The 21,459-nt window shown below is 38.2% G+C and overlaps 1 protein-coding gene across 5 annotated transcripts in view; it reads left to right on the forward strand.

Moving 5' to 3' along the window:
• KLF12 (Kruppel like factor 12) overlaps positions 1-14,173 on the forward strand; it is a 512,320-nt gene extending 498,147 nt beyond the window's left edge. For all 5 annotated transcript variants that reach the window (XM_037799597.1, XM_037799598.1, XM_037799595.1 and 2 more), the window contains one exon: positions 4,594-14,173. In XM_037799597.1, coding sequence (XP_037655525.1) covers positions 4,594-4,775 — 182 coding nt within the window. In that variant the 3' untranslated portion in view covers positions 4,776-14,173. The remainder of the gene's footprint in view (positions 1-4,593) is intronic.
• Positions 14,174-21,459: the final 7,286 nt, after the last annotated feature.

Here is a 21,459-nt window from a genome sequence, read left to right on the forward strand (position 1 = left end):
ATCCATATCGTCTGGTTTTTTCATATGCTTTATAATTTTCTGTTGTTTTTGGCCTCGTGGCATTTGCTGAACTTGATAGGGTTCTTTTAGGATTTGTAGACCAATTGAAGTCCTTATCTCTAATTTATCAGATCCACAGCTTCATGGAGTACACTTTCTCTAACTAACCAGCAGGTGGCGTCCACGAGCCACCTGTTCTCCACAAGCCAGTTCTCCCCTGCTTAGCCTTTTTGGTGAGTGGGGGAGTGAGTCTTGTGGGGTCCAATTGGTGTACCAAGCTTGCATGTGTAGTTGGTGTTGCCTACCCTGTATATGGGGCGTGTTTCTGGGCAGTCAGGGAGGGGGGGTGGCCCTAGCAATCAAATCTCCCTGGTGATCCTAGAGTTTTAAAGCTGCTGCAATAGTCTAACCCTTCAGTTCAGTCCTGCCACAGTTTGTCTCTGCCACTGACCCACAAGTCCTTGGTGTTGGCGTATGGCTCCTGAGATTTGCAAGTGGGCCACTCTTCCAGGCTGTGCACCCTGGGTCCTCTGTTGAGGGATGACTGTGCTATGTCACAGGTGAGTGCCGTCCCCCCAGGGCGGTTCTGGGCTGCTGGGCTGTGGAGGGAGGCTCCCAGTCTGCTCAAATGATGGCTGAATGGGGCTTTGTTAATTCACAGTGCTCCACCTTCCCAACTCTGGGACAATCAGCTGAGGTTGCAGGGAAGGCTAATGTCCACGCCCAGTTTTGTGGTGTGTGCCTGTTATTTGAAGCACTTCCGTCACACTGGGTTGTCTGGGGCAGCTCTGGGCTATGGGGCTGGCGATGGGCAGGAGTGTTTCCTGTCCACCAGGATGATGGCTGTGAGCGGACACCCCCGTTTTCTTGGGAAGTTGTGGTGTTTAGTGAATTTTCTCAGCCACTGGATTATTGCCTTTTGTCTCAGAGCTCTCTTAGTTCTGCTCTTGACTTGACCTGCCCAAATTGCAAGTCTTTGAAGCTTTCTGTATTGGGCTTCTTAGAGTAATTGTTTTAGAAAAAGAAAAAAGGATTAAAAAAAAAAAAAAAGGGCCCTCCTCAGAGATCTAATGGGCCATTGAAATGCTAAGAGACAAAGCATCCAGGGCCATTAAGGAAAGGTCCACAGGGCAGAGAGATCAGCTTTTCTTTGGGATTTGCATATGCATATGCGCCTCAGGGCCTGGGCTCTGCCCTTCCCCTTTCTATGTTCACCAGAACTCCAAAAATCCTCCGCTTTTATTTTGGAGTTTTTCGTGTTGTTTTTTTTTCTATGCCTGTCTCCTCTCTGCTGGGCTGGCTGCTCTCAGATTCTCCGGTGTCTGGTCTCAGTCTATCTATGGTTGAAGTTTGGATCAGTAGAATGAGTTTCCGATAAGGGCTGCCACTGCAGTTCTCCATTCTCCTTCCCAGAGCTGACAGCCCCTCCTCCCATGGGACCGAGCCTGGCAGGGAGGGGCGCGGGTCCCCTGGCCGCAAAAACTTACAGATTTCGCTGATCTCAGCAGTTCCGCGTTTTCATGAGTGTTGTATGAAGTATGCCCAAAGTCAGATTGCTCTGTGGTGTCCAGTCCACGCAGTTCCTGGCTTTCTACCTACTTTCCTGGAGGAGTAACTAAAACATACAGCTCACCAGTCCGCCATCTTGCCCCGCCTCCGGCGAGTCATTCATTTTGTATTGCCCAGAACTCTCCATTTAAAAGTATTTGATATGAAATATCATGTGTGCTTGTTACTGAGAGGACTGCTGAAATTTTAATTGAGGCTTCCGAGTAGATGATTATACTGTGGCCAAATCATCCCTTCACACGTACATGCGCACACAAACACACATACACACCCTGCACCTAACAGTGTGTGAAATACAACCCAATTCCGTAAGTTAACATATTCAAGAATCCAACAATAAGCGTAAGTGCCCATCCTTTTTATCAGAAGTCAGCAAACTTCTTTTGTAAAAAACCACTTAATAAATATTTTTGGCTTTGAGGGCCATACAGTCTCTGTTGTAACTACTTAACCCTTCCATCACTGGAAAGCACCCACAGACAGCATGTAAACAAATGAGCATGGCTGCTTTTGAAAAAAAACTTATTTGTGGACATGACAAACTTGAATTTAAAATAATTTTCCTATCACAAAGTATTCGTTTGATTTTTGCCAACCATTTAAAAAGGTGAAAACCATTCTTAGCTGCCATACTACACAAAAACCAGGCCACCAGCTTGATTTGCCTTGTGGAAAGGGACATAAATACCATTACTAAACAACCGAATAATGGTATTTTGGGACATTCCAGCCTCTAACATCCTTCCTGATGAGACTGGGGCTCCTTCCAATCTTGTAGCCCTTTCCTCTCACTCTCTCTGGCAAGAGCAGGGTCCAGCAGCTTTTCTGATCCCAGGGCATACGTCATGCTCATGTACGTATGATTGTTGTTCACCAAGAGAGAAACATACCTCTTCCTCCCACACAACTGAGAAATGCCTCTCAATTACGAAAGTCTTTTACTTTTTCCTTCTTAAGCCTTTCACTCTCTCTAGCTGGTTCCATGACAGCAAAGGATCTACTAGGAGATGCCTGTCCGTGACAAACAGCCAACTAGCTAAGTTCAGTACACCAAAGATGACTGTGTTCTTGGAGAGGATTTACATCAAGCTCAACTTATTAGAACCCATGTACATGATATAAATTCAAAAATAAATAGGAATGGCATGTAAATAAAAGCAGGTTAACAATTGTCATTAATATAATTCTATGTAGTAAGCCCCCAATCTTTTTTTTTTTTTTTAATTTCTGTTAAACTCATGGTCAGTAGACACCCCCCAAATGCAGCTTTTGCTTCCACAGGACATCTAGTATAAGTCAGAAGTTGAGGTTTGGGTTAGTCCAGGTTCCTATGTGAAAGATTCCCTTTCAGAGTTACCTGAGCCCTCCTATGGGCCACAATTAGTGCATCAATATGTCTAGACTGACTTATGACAGGTCTGCTCAATCCTAAAAGGATCCATATAAGACACACAGCATTGATTTACTAGTTGAATAGAAAATGCTTGGTTCCAATTTAGTCTGGTTCCGCCATGTAGGAAATATTTGGGCATCAGGTGTACAAGGCTTAGGAGTTTCCTGTGTGTATGTGTGTGTGTGTGTGTTTTACAGTTTTATTAATTCATACAAGCACTTGCTTGGTACTGCTTTACTGCTTCTAGGCCCCAGGGATAGTGAAATAAGTAGAGGTTTGATCCCTGACTGCCAGTTATTGAGGAAAGTGGTAGGAGAGAAAGGCATCTACACAAATTTTCATGACATATTGTGACAATTGATTTAATAGAAACATGAAGTGAACGATTCAGAAGTACCTAGGAGAGTGAAACTAACTGTGTCGGAGGATGTAACAAAGTTTATATGGGGAAAGAATTATCCGTGCCACTGTAGCATAGTGGGAAAGGACTGCATGTGGAGACAATCACAACTTTTTATTGGCCTTGGGCAAGTAACTTTACTACCTTAAGCCTCAGTTTTCCCATCTGTAAAACAAAATTAACAGTATTCACTTTGCAGTTCTCTACGAAGACGTCAGCAAATAGCTCCCTCCCTATCCGTTTTCACCAGAGGCCCTGTGTGGCTGTGGAAAGAAAGGGGCAGAAGGAGAGAACAGTTTTTGTGGGGTTGCCTGGGGACAGGGCTTCAATTCTGAACGAGAGCCAGGAAAACAGCACACCTGGGTCAACTATTGTCACATTCCCCCCCCGGGAGCGCATTTGGTCGGTTGATAGTGTATCTTTTCCCAGCAAAGCCTTTGCTTATTGTACTGTCCTTACAAGTCGACTGAGGGGCCTGGTCAAATTACATTCTTCTTCAGACTTCTTTAAACTGTAAGTTTCAAGACTTGGGCTAACTTGATGATTCCTCAGGGTTCGCCCTAATTCTTAAATCACTGAAAACTGTATTTCAGTTTTGCACTATTAAGATGTCTAGGAGTCTTTCCCAATGGCAAGCAAAATATAGGTGTTTATGAATATTGTGTACTTAGTTGCTAATTTCAGGGGGTGAGGACTGCCCTACCTTTTCATGAAATTTTGTTTATAGTTTCAGTGACTAATAGATGGACATTGTGTCCTAAAATATCCTAAAGTATCTAATTAATACACAGGTTTTTTGTTTTTTTTGGGGGGAGGGGTATTGAAATGAAACATATTAATTGCTCCTTATAACTTTTTGTGACTTTCAGCCTTAGAGCCAAATCAGACAAGGTAGAACTATAGTATTCCTTTTAAGTTCAGAGGTTAAGTGATTCCATTCAGCAGTAATCATTCTATAATGCCTTTCCTATTTTAACTGCAAAGTGATTTACCCCTAAATCAAGGATGCAAGTGTTAAACTTACTTGTCAGAGGTCCCAGTGGGGCAGATGAGATTGAAACCCTCACCTCTCTAGCCCCAAATCCTCTTATAAGCTGGTGAGGTTTCCTGACAAAAAGGATTATGAAATAGAAAATGCATTGAGAACAACGGTTACCCAAAATAGTGCGCTGGCTTGGCAATGATGGAAAAGTTATGGAACACCAAAACTATGTCCCTTTGTTTCTTCCAGGAGAGAAACCCTACAAGTGTACTTGGGAAGGCTGCACCTGGAAGTTTGCTCGTTCGGATGAACTGACGAGGCATTACCGCAAACACACGGGAGTGAAGCCATTCAAGTGTGCGGACTGTGATCGAAGCTTTTCCCGGTCAGATCACTTGGCACTGCACCGCCGGCGGCACATGCTGGTGTGAGGAATGCTACCTGTCCAGCCGAGCGTAAGAGCTGGATCTCTTAGCAGCACCCAATTCAGCAGGGCTGAATCCCCTTCACAGTGTTAACACAAAAGGGCATCACCATCCCATGATGTCTGAAACCAGAGCAGGAGAAAGCAGGAACGCTTCTCCTTTTTGGTCTGAAGGTAACCCCCATCACGACTACACGAGAAACGTCTTCACGCTGGCCTGGGAGATCAGTGACCTAAGTGCTGAAGAGACAGGCATTGTTTTCCATGCCGTGTCCTCTGCCATTGAAAGATGTTTGTAGCTTGTACGCTTTCCGAGCTGTCAGACGTTTTGTTATTGATACTTAAAGGTCAACTACCACAAATTGATGGCTAGAGCAAGACCTTCTAAACTGGGATCATTCTCCCACCTTCCCACCCCTTCACCCCTTTTTACAAAAATTTTAGTTCCTAGTTCCTATCTAAATTGGTAACACACCCAATCTGTTACCAGCAAGCAGCATGAAAGTAGAGAAGAAGCTGTTGGAGAGGTTCCATTACCTGCAAATAAAGGGGCTCTCAAGCAGCCCTTTGCAATAGCGATGGTGGAAAGCAGATATCACCTGCAACTTGTCATTATGCCATGCCCTGAAGAAAACCAACATTGAATCTCTCATTTGTTTGTTGTTGATTGTTTTTGTTTTGTTTTTATTCTGTTTTATTCATCTGTTCAAGCAGAGGGGCAGCGACATTTCAGTCGACTGGCACGGAGGTGTTCTGTAGTTGAATAGGAAGAGCCTGTCTAAAAAACTACTGCCCCACTTCAAATTGCAGTGTTCTGTCACCTAGGCATCATCTCTTCCAACCCCTAGTATTTGATTACAAGGAATCGAGGGGAAAAAAAACTTTCTTAGACACACTGGCACCAAGGTAAGAGGTGGGGCTGCCCAGGCAAAGTCAGTGAACATGAAAAATCAGACAAAGCAGAGATGGAAATAAGGCGCCTCTTGAGGAGAAAAGCAATAATGAATAAAAGGACTTTCCTACAATAACTTCACTGAGGACTCACGTTACCAATTTTCAATACTTACTAAAGGGATTGTAAAAAACACCCCAGCATTTTAGATGTCTTGGTTACATTTACAGCATCGAGGTAACCTTTCTGCTGTTTGTTGTCCTCCTTGGTTGGGTACCACAATTAAAGATTTATGCTCCCCTTCTCTTGTTTGAAAACAGTTATTTGGTGACTTGAAGGCAAGGGAGGCATAGCAGGGAATTAACTATTGGGTTAATGGGTCAGTTCTCCTTGGAACTGAGTCAGTAGAAAGGGAATGCTCCCCAAGAAAGACTGACATGGTGCTAGTTTCCTCTCCTGGAGAGTCAAGGGTAAGTGACTTTCCAATAGGTACTTCTATACAGATTCCATTTTCTAAACTGTATTGGGCCCAATGGTCCTCCATTGGCATCTGCAGGGATGTTGAACCCACTCATCCTGTGCTGGGGATGAAAGGAAATTATAGTTCCATCAACCCCCTAAAATTATGAGCCTTTTTGCAACTAGCAAAGTACACAGCAAACAAAGCAATACATCACCAACAAGCATTCTTTCAGAAAAAATAATCATCTTCCCCCACTAAAAGCTGTTTTTTCAGCTTTAAGTGGCTAAGGGGCTTGGTGAGGTTTTTTTCTTCTTGTTGTTGTCATCGTTAAGATTTTTTATAGCTCAGATATAAAAGGTCTCCAGCAAAGGCCTTTGCAATATATTTTAATTACAAACACTTGATTTTGGGAATTGCACAAATTAACCTCACATTATTACTAGCTCATTTTTAAATGTTGGAACATTCTGAAATAATTTCTTGTTGCAGATTTATCCTTTTTAGGATTATCTTCTAATTCAGATAATCTTGTTCTGATGAAGCAAGAACTATGAACATTGAAGCCAGGAAGATTTGTGTTGGATGTTATTAAAAGGCATTTTTAAAACTGTTCAAGCAACAGTATAATAATTTTCAGGCAAATTATGTCTTCAAAAATAAGTGCTCTAAATTTTCTGCCAGGTCTAAAAAAGTTATCAGGCAATTCCCCTACAACAAGGGCTGCAGTTCTATTGATAAGTAGCTTATTTAGCTGTACAATCTAATACCCACCAAGCACCAGGATTTTTTACCAACTGGAAAGTTTTTTTTGATCTGTACTGTATGCAACTCCTACTTTTCATTGCCTGTGACCATACAGAATAGTAAAAGGCTTCTCGAAGCATGCCAGCACGAACGGGTCAGTGGCAAAGAACACAGAGTGCTGGACACAGCCGTGAAGCGTCTGTGCCAACCTAGGAGCTTAGTAGGTAGTAGGTAAATCACTCAGGTCAAGTGTAGATTTGATTTAATTCTGCCTGCTTTTATAAGAAGGGTCAATCCATTTTTCTGCTGAGAGATGTATTGGGAACGTTACAGGTAGAAATGGTTTTTAGAATTCATAGAACTGACAGGCCGTGGGAGCCCCCTCAGTTACAACTTGATTTAAATTTAGCACAGAATGAAATGATCTGCTCCTCCCTAATAACATAGGAAAGATTCGGGGAAATGAGCTTTTCTCCACGCCCTCTAAAAGTGGAAAGCAGACTGAGATGGTAAGTTAAAGGATAAAATCGGTCAGCCATTTCCCCCTTTTAACATATCAGTACTTCTAAGGAGAGATCCAAGCACAAGTTAAGTGAATGAGCCATTGAACTGATATAGCAGAGATATCTAAATTAGGCCCGAAGACCTGAAACTCATTTGGGGCTTGTCTTGGGACATAACAAATTGTCCTTGGTGAATTTTCAGAAAAGTGTTTCCCCAAGGAAAGGCAAGTGGTTTTGGACAGAAGGAAAACAGATTTTTAAGTAGGAATACCTTCAGGCATGGAAAAGCCTCCATTTCTTCTTGTCAATTTCTAGCCTCTTTTTTAAAAGCACAGTACCTAATGAACAACGGGAAAAGGATAGAATGCTAGAAGACTCAATCATTCCCTAACTAGGAGGAGCATTCTTTGATTTTAAATTTGAAGCTATTCAATGTCAGCTGGAGTATGTGTATGTTTGTAAACGTATACATAAACTGTTGTAATGGCTTAAGAAGCTGCAGTAGACCTATTTGTTTGCATTGTAAAGTTTGATTTCAAGGGAGTCATGTTTTGGAAAACAGATGAGGTTGAGACTTCGAGGTTTTAGTAGATTCCCTTCTCACATTCTCATCTGAAGTTGTTTGGAAAAAGATTCACACTTCCCCAGCCCACCTCCAGCCCCATCCTGTCAATTGTGCATAAACTCTGGGAATCCCGCTTGATAAGTTGTTTTAAGTTCTGTTAAAGCATTCAGACTAAAATTCTGAATGGCTTTAGCATAAAGATTATATTATTGCCTGGCATTACTTTAAAAAACGCGATATGACATTGGTTTTCAAAAGCAGTGGAATGACAGTAATGTAAACCACATTTTTCTTTTAAACGTGGGCACTTTTTAGTCTTTAAAGTTTAAATAGGACATAATAACGTTATTGGCAGTTGAAAAAAAGACTTTAAAAATACTATAGTGTTTATAAGTGCCAGTTACAGATGATTAGAAAGACCATTTCCATTCTGATGGTAACTTGGAATAGCTTATGCAAAGATTATATTCTGTTTTATAAACCTTTTTTTAACTTCAAATTGCCATTTGTGTTTCAACATAAATATAATTCTGCACTTCGAATCAGTGTCAGATGTTATTAAATTCAAATGATAAGTATATGGATAAAGATGCATTATTCCTTATTGTGTAATTTATTACACTTACCAAAGCTGCAACTGAATAAACCTGGTGAGGTGAGACCTTCAAATATATTGATAAGCCTTTGTTGTTACAACTGCTAAGAAAGGTAGCTGTGATTTTGTTATAAAGGTATCTTAACATTTGTGGTAAGGATTGACAGAATTTAAAGCAGTGTTGAGTACCACTTCCATGTTACACTGAGTTCCAGTCTGTGTGGAAGGGACTGAAGGTGATATAACTCTTATGAATCATAATAGGCCAAGGAAGCCTTAATATCCATGGTCCATAATCCAATCTCAGATTTTGCTCTTTACTAATTCTTGCAAATTGAGCAGGTAAAATGTATTCTCTTACAACTTCATTGAGTCAATCTCTTCCTTTAGTTTCTCTGCGGTAGTGCATCCCATTAAAAATATCTTTTCAATTTAATGTTTTTATTTAGAAAAGGGGTTTGGTAAGTCATGTGTTCCATATTATATATTTTTTATCCCCATACTGCCCTCCACTTATCTATACAAACACCCCCAACACATGCACATCTGTATACACAACTGTATATGCAGCCAGTTGGCTAGACATACCTAATAAATATCAACCAAGACTTTTTTTAAAAGAAAGAATTTGTAATCCATGCTGTCTAGAAATGTAAGTTATTTACCGTATTAGGGAAGCAGCTTATAATGCTATATATGACTTTGCCTGCATTTTATAGTTAAGAAATGTACATAAAAATTAAAAATGCTATATTTTCAGAGTGTCATTATAGAGTAATGTCTGTTTAGCAACCCATGTCTGTTGGTACTTTAAATATGCTAAATACTGAGCAATTGCAATAGAATAGGAATTCAGATTTTCATATGAAGATGAAATAGGAGGATACTGCATCTCTAAAAGATAGATTGAAGATATTTTACTGTATTCGTAATGTGATAGTGGAAAGAATATTTTCAAACTCACAAATTTTACAGAGGTTGTAAATAGTTTGATGAAGTATGTTGGGAAAAAGAGCTTCTAGTTTTCATCACAATAAAAAAAAAAAAACTTGTTCAGATATGCCTTGTGTATCTTACACAACAATTAGTGATACTGCCATGGAAATGCAGTTGTTCCGCTTTGTCAGAGCACGTTCCTTGTCTACAAAATGGAGTGGCCACTTGTCTTGGTTTAAAACACAGTAAAACATTTTGAGTTGCAGACAAATGATTCCAAGCTCAAAATGTCTTTGTCTGAAAAGGGGAAAACATCTACACAGGATTTTATTGTGCTAGAGAGAAGCATCCAGCAACTGTTCTCTTTTCTCAAGTTCTCTTCCTCCCTCAACAAAGTGGTTCTTGATCCAAAAACCTATATAGAGGTTTATTCTTGCCTAATTCCAGAGAGAACATTTTTAGGTGTAGTTAGATGTTGACAAGAGTAAATGCTATGGATATGGCCACATGTTAAATGAATCTATACTGGCAATAGGAATAAGCTAATGCCCATTTTCAGAAATTAATTAAAAGCTGAAAGTGCCTGTCAAACACTATGACTGATGAGATATTCCTATATTTTTTACACAGCAATAATTCTTCATCAGACTGGGTTTTTTCCTCCACATTTGGAAAACATACACACAAAGTAAATATATGCACATAGTAAACTGAATCTTTCCACACACCCACCAAAAAATCATCTTGTCTTTTAAATATACCTAACCTTAACATTAGCATTTCTTAATTCTGTCTTTCTCACTTGCAGGATATCTGAACATTAAAGCTATCTTCAATGTGCACTGTGGCGCACATGGCAATTATAATTTTCTGATAAAAACTTTACTGTGATTTGTCCCAAATGTATGAAGCACTGTGTATGGCTCATAAAGTTTTGCTCGCTTAAAAAAAAAAATTATTTAGAGCAAACCACTGAGGGTTTTCTGTTTGTATTCGTGTTACTTTATTTTGTCCACTAATATCAAATGCACAAGTCCATTGTTAATGTTTTCTTTTCCTTTTTCTCTATTTTCTGTTAGCATCAAAGAACCCTTTTAGAAGGAATACTGACAAAATCATTTCTCCCCATAAAGTCTCCTGACATATCCCTGATACTTAGTAAACCTAGCTTTTAACTAAGGTTTGCAGTTCTGAAAATTACCAGATCTACATTCAGAAGTTCAGTTTTTTCCTATAATTACTTAACTGCTAAAAGTGGAGTCATGGACAGAAATATGTAATGAGATTATGTGAATAGACACGAACCCTGGAAATTCTCCAGCTCTACTGTCGCAGTGCACAAATTCATCCAAACAAGCTATTGAGGCTATCGGTAAAATTATACTCTTTCAGAGCCAAAAATTTTGTAAGGGCAATTAAAAAAGCATGACTGTGAGTAAATACTCAGGCTTTAGACTGTGAAGACTGCCACAATGGACAGTGTTCCCCTGAACCAGACCGCGTGCCTAGAAAAACCATCTACTATTTCCTCTTCCAAGTTTCAGATAGGAAGAAAGAGAGAAGGAAATTTGCCAGGAGAGAAGGAGGAAAATAACCAATGTGTCAAGGGAAAGCTGCTAGGTTCCTTAACCTCACTGAAGTCAGGTCTTCTGATTGGGTTTCTCTCTGCGTTGTCTGAAATTGCTAAAATAACTTGAAAAGTCAAAAATTCATCAAACCATGAAAATAAGAGCTATCCTTTATTGGACACTTACTACATGCCAAGCAGTGTGCTAGACACTTCTTACCCACGCGGCCACTAATCCATACAACACTTCAACATTTTATGGATGGGAAAACTGAGGCATGAGAGGGTGGCTATGCTGTCCACAAACACAGAAAATAGTAAACTTCCCAGTAGGAATGTGACGTTGCCTATCCCTGGCTTGGGAGCCTGTGTCCTTTCCACTGTATACACGTCTTGCATGCTCCCAGGATCCATCTCTACATATTTGTAACTAAGTAGTTTTATTATGGACATCACTCAAGTGTAGTCCTCATTTTTTCCAAGTAAAATATTGGAACCCAATATAACACATGATTTGATGATGGCACACAACATTTAAAATCAGAACTCTCCTGGCAAGTTGGGCATGAGAAATTCATTATAAGCAAGCAGCAACCACCCTATAATTCCCTGAACTTGTCACTTTCCTCCTAAATGTTAGTCCTGGAACTCTAAAATCAATCAAATCTTTTCCCTACATAATAGCATTTTAGCCTGACTGGGTTTTCTCATTTCTACATATTTCTTTGTATGTATAGTAAAAGTCATTCCACTAATTCAGAGCTGGTAGAGTCTTCTTACAGTGCATTTGAAAATTTCTCCTCCACGGAGGTAGTTATTAAAAGCAGAAGCCATTCGCATAGTTGTTAATGGGATGCTGATCACAGACATATTTGTACGTTGAGCAAAGAGAGAGAATAGAGAATGTCTTTTCAAATTTCTCACCTAAGAGTACCATCTTGGAATGTTTAAAACGTCTTATAAATAATTTGTTTATAGTATTGCTGTTAGCTTAATTAAATTTTATGTAAGAAGCTGCCCAACATCGGAGAAAGGAAATTCTCTCCCCACCTCCCCTTTTTCTGTGTAGAACAGGGTTTCTGACAGTATTGATTCATGGAAGTACTAATGGACCTAGAAAACATTAAGAGAATGTCATTTCTCATAGTATTTTTATTTCTGAAAATGAATCTCCTGAATTATGTTCTTGCTCCCTGTTACTTGGCTGGCAGAAGAGATAAAACCTGTATAAGCAAATTCCCTTCTGTGCTAAAAGCAAGTGTTCTGAAGACTGGGGCTCTTCTCAGTTAATTGGGTTTCACAAGCAGTAATTTCTCAACAACAAAACCACAACTTTGAGTTGATAGAGATGAAGAATGAAAGTAGTCATATAAGCACTTTTTCTTTCTGAATTTCATCTCTAGATTTAAAGTGCTTGAGACACTTTGTATAAAGAAAGAAACAATGACTTTTTGTGTTAGTTACTCTTTTTCCAAAGCATGTTAACCAAGACTATGACAGAGATACATTTTTGTTGAGGAACGAGGGTGAATAGGAAGATGGAATTTGTGTCCAAGTCTCGTAGTAACAGTGTCCACACAATCAAAAAGACAGATATTCTAGGGACATGCCAGCAGCTTCCCTTTCTGCTAATTTCATTCTCCAAAGATATAGCATAAAACATGATAGAAAACACCTTTGCCCTACTCATATTTCTAGTTTTCCCATAGAAGAATTTTGAAATTCCATCCAGATTAAGTATATATTTTGTTCCTCAAACTTTATTCTAACAGATGGGTATTGTTGAACTGGGGCACTGGTGCCTGTATCCAAGGCTCTTTCCTATCAACTTGTCTGTCCACAATTTGTTGTGTTTACAGATTCATTTTTTTAAGAAATCACTGCCACTCCACGGGACAGTGGCTTTGATTTGTTCATGTCTTTGTGGGACACACTGCATCACACGGCTAACCAACTCTCCGTGGACATACGATAACTACTTCAAAACCAGCTTGCAAACATTGTCTTATGTATTATGTCATCCTGCATCATAATGCAATTATGTGTATCATAACATGCTCATTTAAAAAGAGAAACCAGCAAATTCATGTTTGTCCATAGAAGAATGTACTCAGAACTTTCTGTGTTGTGAAATGATGAGAACAGACCACCTTTAAGATTCCCACCTACCACTTAAGATGGCTTAGTTATAATTAGTAGTAGTCTAGACGTTGCTCTTGGTGTGTGGGGGTCAATTCAAACGTCGTATTCTTTTGAGTAATTCTCTCAGTTGTATTTGAAAAAATACATGAGAATAAAGAAAAACATCATCTTTGGCCAAGTCAAGCAGGCATCTTTTTAATTTTCCTTAATATTTTGCTCATTATACATGGTTATTGGATCCCAAAATCTTTCTGTGTAAAAATACAAAAACATCCTTAGTTTACAAAACAGTTATTCTAGGCTTGAAGCCTCTCAACTGCAAATGGAATAGATGTGCTGCGTCTGATTCATTTTACAGATGTAATTTTAGGAAAAAAAAAAAAAACTCTTGTTCTGTGACCCCAGAGAGTTCAAATGTCAGAGGAGGTCCTGTGTGTCAAAGGATAAAACCCCCAACGATGCTGGCAAGCAAATGTGTTAATGTTTTCAATCTTCATTTTGTTTTCTGTTCAGAGTTTTAATTGCAAATGAATTTATTTCTCCGGCTTATCTAAAGATCTAATTTCCCAATAGTTTCCTCTGCATTTATATACTCTGTAGTGTTTAGGCAACCCCTGTTATAAGTTTATTAATATTCCGTAAGTGTTGTTCTTGTATTTATGTATAGTGTATGTACTGTAAATATACTCAGAGCTTTTTTCCTTTTACTGTAAAATGGTGATTTTTTTTTTTGCCCTATGATAATGTAAAGGGAGACCCTCCTAATGAGATTCTCTCAGAGGATGATTATACCAGTCTATTCTCAGAGATTTAAATGAACAAGTGTTATCGTTTTTAATGGTGTCTCAGACATATTCTGTTGGTGCATTGCTTTTCTGTATTCAACTTTCCTATGAATTGAGCTGTGAACCGAAATAGAGTTTAAACCTTTAACTGTATGCATTTGTATAATTACCTGAATGAAGGCATGAAGGTTAAATAAAGCATTTTGTATGGAACAAAACTCCCTAATTATTACTAAGGCTGACTCAGACACTTTGGAAATCATAGTTATTAACCATTCTAATTAAACCTTTGTTATGAAAAGTTTTACCATTCGTGTATAGTAATTTAACAAAAACAGAGCAAAATAGCAGCTGTACTAAAAAATGAACCAGGTTTTTATTTTGTAACAACCAGCATCCAAAGAGGGATTCCTAAGCTAATATTTTAATGAATATAAAAGTAGAAAGGGGTCCAGAAATATAAAGTAATATTAAAATATGCATCTTTCAAAGCCTAGAAATTCCCATGAATTACAATTTTTTTTACTTTGTCCATCATTTAAGTGAAGAATGACCCATCTGGCACATGCCAAGTCTAGCTGATCTCTGTACATTTTTAAGAAAACTGGATTTTGAAGCTTTTGAAAATACAAACATTGGTGAGTAGAATACTTTTTTAAAATAATTGCTTAAATAAACACTTGAAATATATGTTTATCTTATTATATAGTGTTCTTCAGTTAAAGATCTATTTTAAGAAATTTATTCCACAAAAGGAACTAACAGTAGTAATAGAATGGAAGTAGGGACAGGAAATAATTATGAAAGTACCTAGTATTTGAGGGAATGCTTACTAGATGCCAGGCAGTGTTCTAAGCATTGTATATTTTTTGTTTGCTGCAAAAATCCTATGGACCAGGTTCCTTTACTAACCTATTACGGATGAGAAATGGAGACACTGAGTTTGGGTAGCTTTCCTAGTCAGTCTGACTTCAAGATTGGTGTCCTTGGCCACCAAAGGAGTATGGAGTAAGAAAGTTAACAGGAGGTGGGTGGTGGGTAGGGGAGGTGGGGAGAGAGTTAATAGCAATGAGAATCAGAAACATTGAATAAGTGCCTTTTGATTAGGTGTGCACAAATAAATATAAATAAACCCAATGAAATAATATCCTTCATTTCATACTCGATCAGCCAGTGTATATAACTCATAAAAATCAGAGACTGAAATTGATTTTGACTCACTTCATTACTGACTCAAATCCACTCCCAAATGATTGCTGAGTTCTGTGAAATGGTTCTGCTCCACGCAAAGGGAAATGTGTACAGAGAGCCATGGGGGCTACAAGTCACTCCACTCCCATCAATGTCCACTCTCTGGCCATCAGCTGGGAGGCTGACTGCACTGTTGCTTTAACTTCCCCAAACTCCAGTGGCCCTTTGAACACTAGGAAGGGGACAGGGAGAGTCAGCTCCTCTCCCAATGAAAGCCTTCTGGGTACTTTTATGGTGATTACAACACCAACCTTATAAAAGAAATCACTCATTAAACAATTATAGGGCTTTTGGAAAATTGAGGCATTAGACCATAAGCACATTTTTACTATATTACTTTTAAAGATTTTAATTGTGCCATTTTAGAAATATTGAGTTAAGGCCAGGGCCAATAAATTTAAAAAGCCCTACTTGTTCTAAACTCTGGTGAAACATGGTAACAAAATGGTAAGTTGGATAGCATTAGATTTTAAATGACTTTGGCCAGGTTTTCTGAGCATTCTCTTTATTTCACACAAGCAGTCTAAACAGCTGTCCAGCTCTTTGGTTGTGTTTTGTCGGTATTCAGTTCTCTTCAGGGGGCTTTGTCATATGGATAGACCAATGAGACAAATGACATGGAATAAACTACATGATGTTGTTTTACTGTCAAGATAATTTATCATATTTTCTTCTACAAGGTGATTCCTGGACACTTCAACAATAGGTGAAATTATACCGGTACTCAATAATTCAGTAACTCCCTCAACCTCCCCTTTACCCTGGGTGTTTCTCCACAGCTATGGATTTTTCATCTGAACATTGATGGTTTCATTATTTCTTATTCTTTCCAATGTAATGACTTTAAAACAAAAGCACGAAATAGTTAAAAGTACAGAAACAACAATGTGCTTTAGATTAGAATTCCTTGAGGCTTTATCAAGGAAAGAAAAAAAAATTCCAGTGTTAGAACAAAATCATACTCTCTAAAAAAAAATATTTTAGTCCCAAGTGGCTACTGATAGTTTTCATACCATGTTGTGTTCCCACTAAAGTTGCGTGGTTGCCTTACACAATGAGCTCCTTGTACTTTGTCCATGCGCTGTCTGGATTTAATATATTTCTCTCCCAGCAGTGTAATAAGTATAATTTACATCACTTCCTGTTTAGTCTAAATTCACCAATGAACACCTACACAACCCATATGCTTGAGTGATTGTCTATTTCTGAAATAAATTGCATTTTCCTTTTGCAGGAACAACTTTTAAATTCATGTGTGTGTGAACAATGTGTGCATGTGCAGGTGCGTGAGTGCATGAAATCTAGTTTTATGAGGCCATGAAGACATCAGCAACATCAGACTTAGGCTGGTATGCTAAAAACAGGTTCATTCAGAAGAGTCCCCAGATTGCTTTAATACAGATATAGCTGTCATGATGCTCCTTTTTCTAATTGCACCTCCAGTTGACTTGTACATATTTTAATCCATCCTCTTGAAGAGGATTGCAAAGCTCCATAAGTCTGTGCCATGAGCTACTGTGATACCAAGGTCCCTTAGGGTTTGGGGTCTGTACCATGGTTACAGGTCATTTCTACCATCTAAATATTGGGCCCTGCCACAGCCCCAGATTCCTGTGTAGTCATAAACTTGACCATGGACCAGGTCACACTGAGGTCAATGTGGCCATGGGGGTTATGCATTACCAATCATCCTCAGGGCTCCTAAAGCTTTCATTAGAGTGGCCAGTGCATCCCTTGCTTCACCTTTCATTGTTGATTTAGAGCCATTGCTTTGCATTATGTTCAGCACGAATCTAAATAGCCACTTAGTCTTTGGCTCTTTTCTTCTGCAATATATGTATGAATGTTATATATCTCAGGTAGACATTTAAATTATATTTAATATGTCTAAAACATGGGGCAAATGGTTAGAAAATTTCATCAAGTTTACCTATTCAACCACTCCTAAGAAAACCATGTTATTATGGTTACTGATAACAATGTTGATATACATAAAATAAGGGAAAGCACATTTTTGAGTTATTATTCTGTGTAGGTATTATACTATTTGAGTTGGGGCATAAAACATTATACCTATTACACAATCCCAAACCGGAAGCAGGTTAGAGTCTATTAGTATAGGTTCATACATGATTCCTATAAATATAAAATATAAATGGATATGTGTTAAGGATGTTTAAAGATAGGGAGAATAGTTTCTGAAGCACAGGGCCTCCTGTAACACCGGGCCTCCATATCCCCTGAGATCTACAAGGCATGTAGACAGGCTCATATCCTAAATCCTATGTCTAACTCTCCCCATGATTTCTGTGAGCTGCCAGGGTTGAGGGTGTGTGTAGCACTGGGAAAGAAGGGAAGTAGCGGCACTTGCATTATTACAACTGCCTCACTCTCTTGGTTTATGGATCTCTGTTCCCCTCCCATCAGCCTCTTGCTGGATTTACCACACGCACATGCACATACCCATACGTGTGCACACATGTGCACAAAGTATGTATTCATTGTTTGCAAACTGCAGTTTTATGACCCTTAATGGCAGGAAAATCCATTTAGTGGCTCAAGACTAGTATTTCAAAAATGAAATAAAGAATGGAAGAGGGTGGTATAGGATAGGATGGAATGGAATGCAGTGGATTGGAACGTAAAAGAAAAGAAAAAGGAAGGGAAGGGAAGGGAAAAGAAGGGAAAACAAAATGAAAACAAAATGACACACAAACTTAACCATCACAGTCAGAAAATATTTTGCAGAAATTATTTTAAAAATAAATATATAATTAGTAAAGTAAAAAATCAAAGGCTTAGTTCTAACTTAAACTTTTATTTTAACTTACTAATATTGTTATGTTTGTGAATCTAGCAAGTTTAATGTGTATTTGTAGGGGGGCCATAACCATTAAATTCCCTTACACATTAAAAACCATATTTATAAATATTTGCTTTCTCTTTTAAGAATTTTAATGGATTAACAATAAATAGTCCCAAGAATTAAATACTTTTGTTAATCTTTTAAACTTTAAACATGGTGATTCTTAGGTCTGCACAGAAATTTCGTAAGATTTACATTTTAAAATTTTTAAAAATTCAAATCAATTCCTTAAATTATATATTTTAAATTGGATTTATCAGGCTAGTATATAAGCCAAGTTCTCTTAGTTATTACAAGTGTAAATCATACCAAATATGCACAACTTCCTTACACAAAAATATTAATATTATGATTTTTATTCTCAAATATTTCTGTACTTAATTATAAGTTATCTTGGGATCAAAAGAGAACAATTATTAAATCTCAGATAGTTGGGGGGCGGTATCTTCTCAGATGGCTGAAGTTACACAAGACCAAAGATCTCAGTGGAGATGCTGATATGTTTTTGTCAATACTGATGGGAAACCTGTAACACTCTAAACAGGGAACTATAACTTGCTAAGGGTGGTTGTGCATCCCACAGTCCTGGGCAGAATTATTTTATGGCCTAATTCTTCCATATCCTCAGGGAAATCTCTGCATATAAATATATATTCATATACACTCCCAACATAGGCTGCTATTCTATTTGACTGGATTTGTATTTAGTTGGCTCTTAATACACTTAGTATTCTGTACAGTTCAAAAGACTTTTGAACTTGATGGAATTTGTGGAGAGTTTTTTCCCTTATAACCCTTCCTATCTAGTAGGAACCCTTAGCAATATTAAAGTAATTATGTGGCTACATAGTTCTAAGTCAATGATTCTCAACTGAAGGTAATTCTGTTTCCCTAAGAGACATCTGGCAATGACTGGAGACATTTCTGATCATCACAACTGGGTAGAGGGGAGGTGCTACTGGCATCTAGTGGGTAGAGGCCAGGGATGTGGCTAAATATCCTACAATACACAGGACAGTCCCAAAACAAAGAATTAATTCAGTCAAAAATGTCACCAGTGTTGAAAATGAGAAACCCTGGTCTAAGGTCAAGCCAAACACATTGGGTTCCCATAAGCAACTAACATTAACCACTCTAATCTACAGAACAGGCAGAATGAACTACGAACAAGGGAATCAATGAAGTGACTGTACCAGAAGATGGTGAACCTTTGCAGTTCATGACCCAACAATGGCCAAGCATCTGTATTTGAACAGACTCACATTCCTGTCTCAAACTTTGTGCCCATACACATACTTTTCCTTTGTCTAGACCACCTTTTTCATGCATGTATACTGGGTGATTTGCCTCCCCTGTGAAATCTTCCCTGAATTCATTACCCCATCTGGCCAGACAATGGTCAGCACTTGCTCTGAAATTATAAAAAACACTATCTCAGATCATAATGGAATGAAGTTGGAAATAAATAACAGGCAGAAGATTGTAAAATACACAAACATATGGAGACTAAACAACACACTCTTAGAAAACCAGTGGGTAAAGGAAGAAATTACAAGAGAAATTAGTAAATACCTCGAGGCAAATGACAATGAAAACACAACATATCAAAACTTATGGGATGCAGCAAAGGTGGTGCTGAGAGGGAAATTTATTGCCATAAATGCCTATGTTAAAAGAGAAGAGAGAGCAAAAATTGAGGATTTAACTGTCCACCTGGAGGAACTAGAGAAAGAACAGCAAATAAACCCAAAGCAAACAGAAGAAAAGAAATAACAAAGATTAGAGCAGAAATACATGAAACTGAGAACAGAAAATCAATAGAGAGAATCAACACCAGAAGCTGGTTCTCTGAGAAAATCAACAAAGTTGATGGACCCCTAACTAGGCTAACACACACACACAAACACACACACACACAAACACACAGAGAAAATCAGCAAAGTTGATGGACCCCTAACTAGGCTAACACACACACACACACACATACACAAACACAGAGAGAGAGAGAGAGAGAGAGCAGATGCAAATAAATGCAATCAGAAACGGGAAAGGAAACGTAACTACTGACCTTGCAGAAATAAAGGAGATAATGAGAAGATACAATAAGCAACTATATGCTAATAAACTGGAAAACTTACACGAAATGGACAACTTCCTAGAAAAGCATAAACAACCAACATTGACCTGAGAAGATGTAGAGGACCTCAACAAACCAATCACAAGCAAAGAGATTGAGTCAGTCATCAAAAAGCTCCCAAAAAAGAATAGCCCAGGACCAGACGGCTTCACATGTGAATTCTACCAAGCATTCAAGAAAGAATTAATACCAATCCTGCTCAAACTCTCCAAAAAAAACTGAAGAGGAGAGAAAGCTACCCAACTCATTCTATGAAGCCAACATCACCCTAATACCAAAATCAGACCAAGATACTACAAAAAAAGAAAATTATAGACCAATCTCTTTAATCAATATAGATGCAAAAATCCTCAACAAAATACTCACAAATAGAATCAAGAAGCACCTTAAAAGAATTATACACCATGACCAGGTGGGATTTATACCAGGTGTGCAAGGCTGGTTCAACACAAGAAAGTCAATTAATGTAATATACCACAGCAGTCAATCAAAGCAAAAGAACCAGATGATCATCTCAATTGATGCACAAAAGGCATTTGACAAAATTCAGCATACTTTCTTGATGAAAACACTTCAAAGGATAGGACTAGAAGGGAATTTTCTCAATATGATAAAGGCAATATACAAAAAACCCACAGTTAACGTTGTAGTCAATGGGGAGAGATTGAAAGCTTTCCCTCTAAGATCAGGAACAAGACAGAGATGTGCACTGTCACCACTGTTATTCAACATTGTGCTGGAAGTTTCAGCTAGAGCAATTAGGCAAGAAAAAGAAATAAAAGGCATCCAAATTGGAGAGGAAGAAGTAAAACTTTTGAAGTGGCAGGCTACAAGATCAATACACAAAAATCTGTAGTGTTCTTATATACAAGCAATGTGCAACAAGAGGAAGAAATTAAAAAAAAATTCCATTTACATTAGCAACCAAAGAATTGAGTATTTAGGAATAAACTTAACGAAGGCCACAAAAGACCTATACAAAGAAAACTACAAGAAACTACTAAAAGAAATAGAACAGGACCTAATAAAATGGAAGAATATACCATGTTCATGGATTGGAAGACTAAATATAGTTAAGATGTCAACTCTACCTAAACTGATTTATAGAGTCAATGCAATACCAATTAAAATCCCAACAACTTACATTGCAGAAACAGAAAAACCAATAACCAAATTTATTTGGAAGGTTAAGGTGCCCCGAATAGTGAAAAATATATTGAGAAAGAGGAATGTAGTGGGAGGTCT

The sequence above is a fragment of the Choloepus didactylus genome, chromosome 12 (genome assembly GCF_015220235.1).
Source record: "Choloepus didactylus isolate mChoDid1 chromosome 12, mChoDid1.pri, whole genome shotgun sequence".
Taxonomy (NCBI): domain Eukaryota; kingdom Metazoa; phylum Chordata; class Mammalia; order Pilosa; family Megalonychidae; genus Choloepus; species Choloepus didactylus.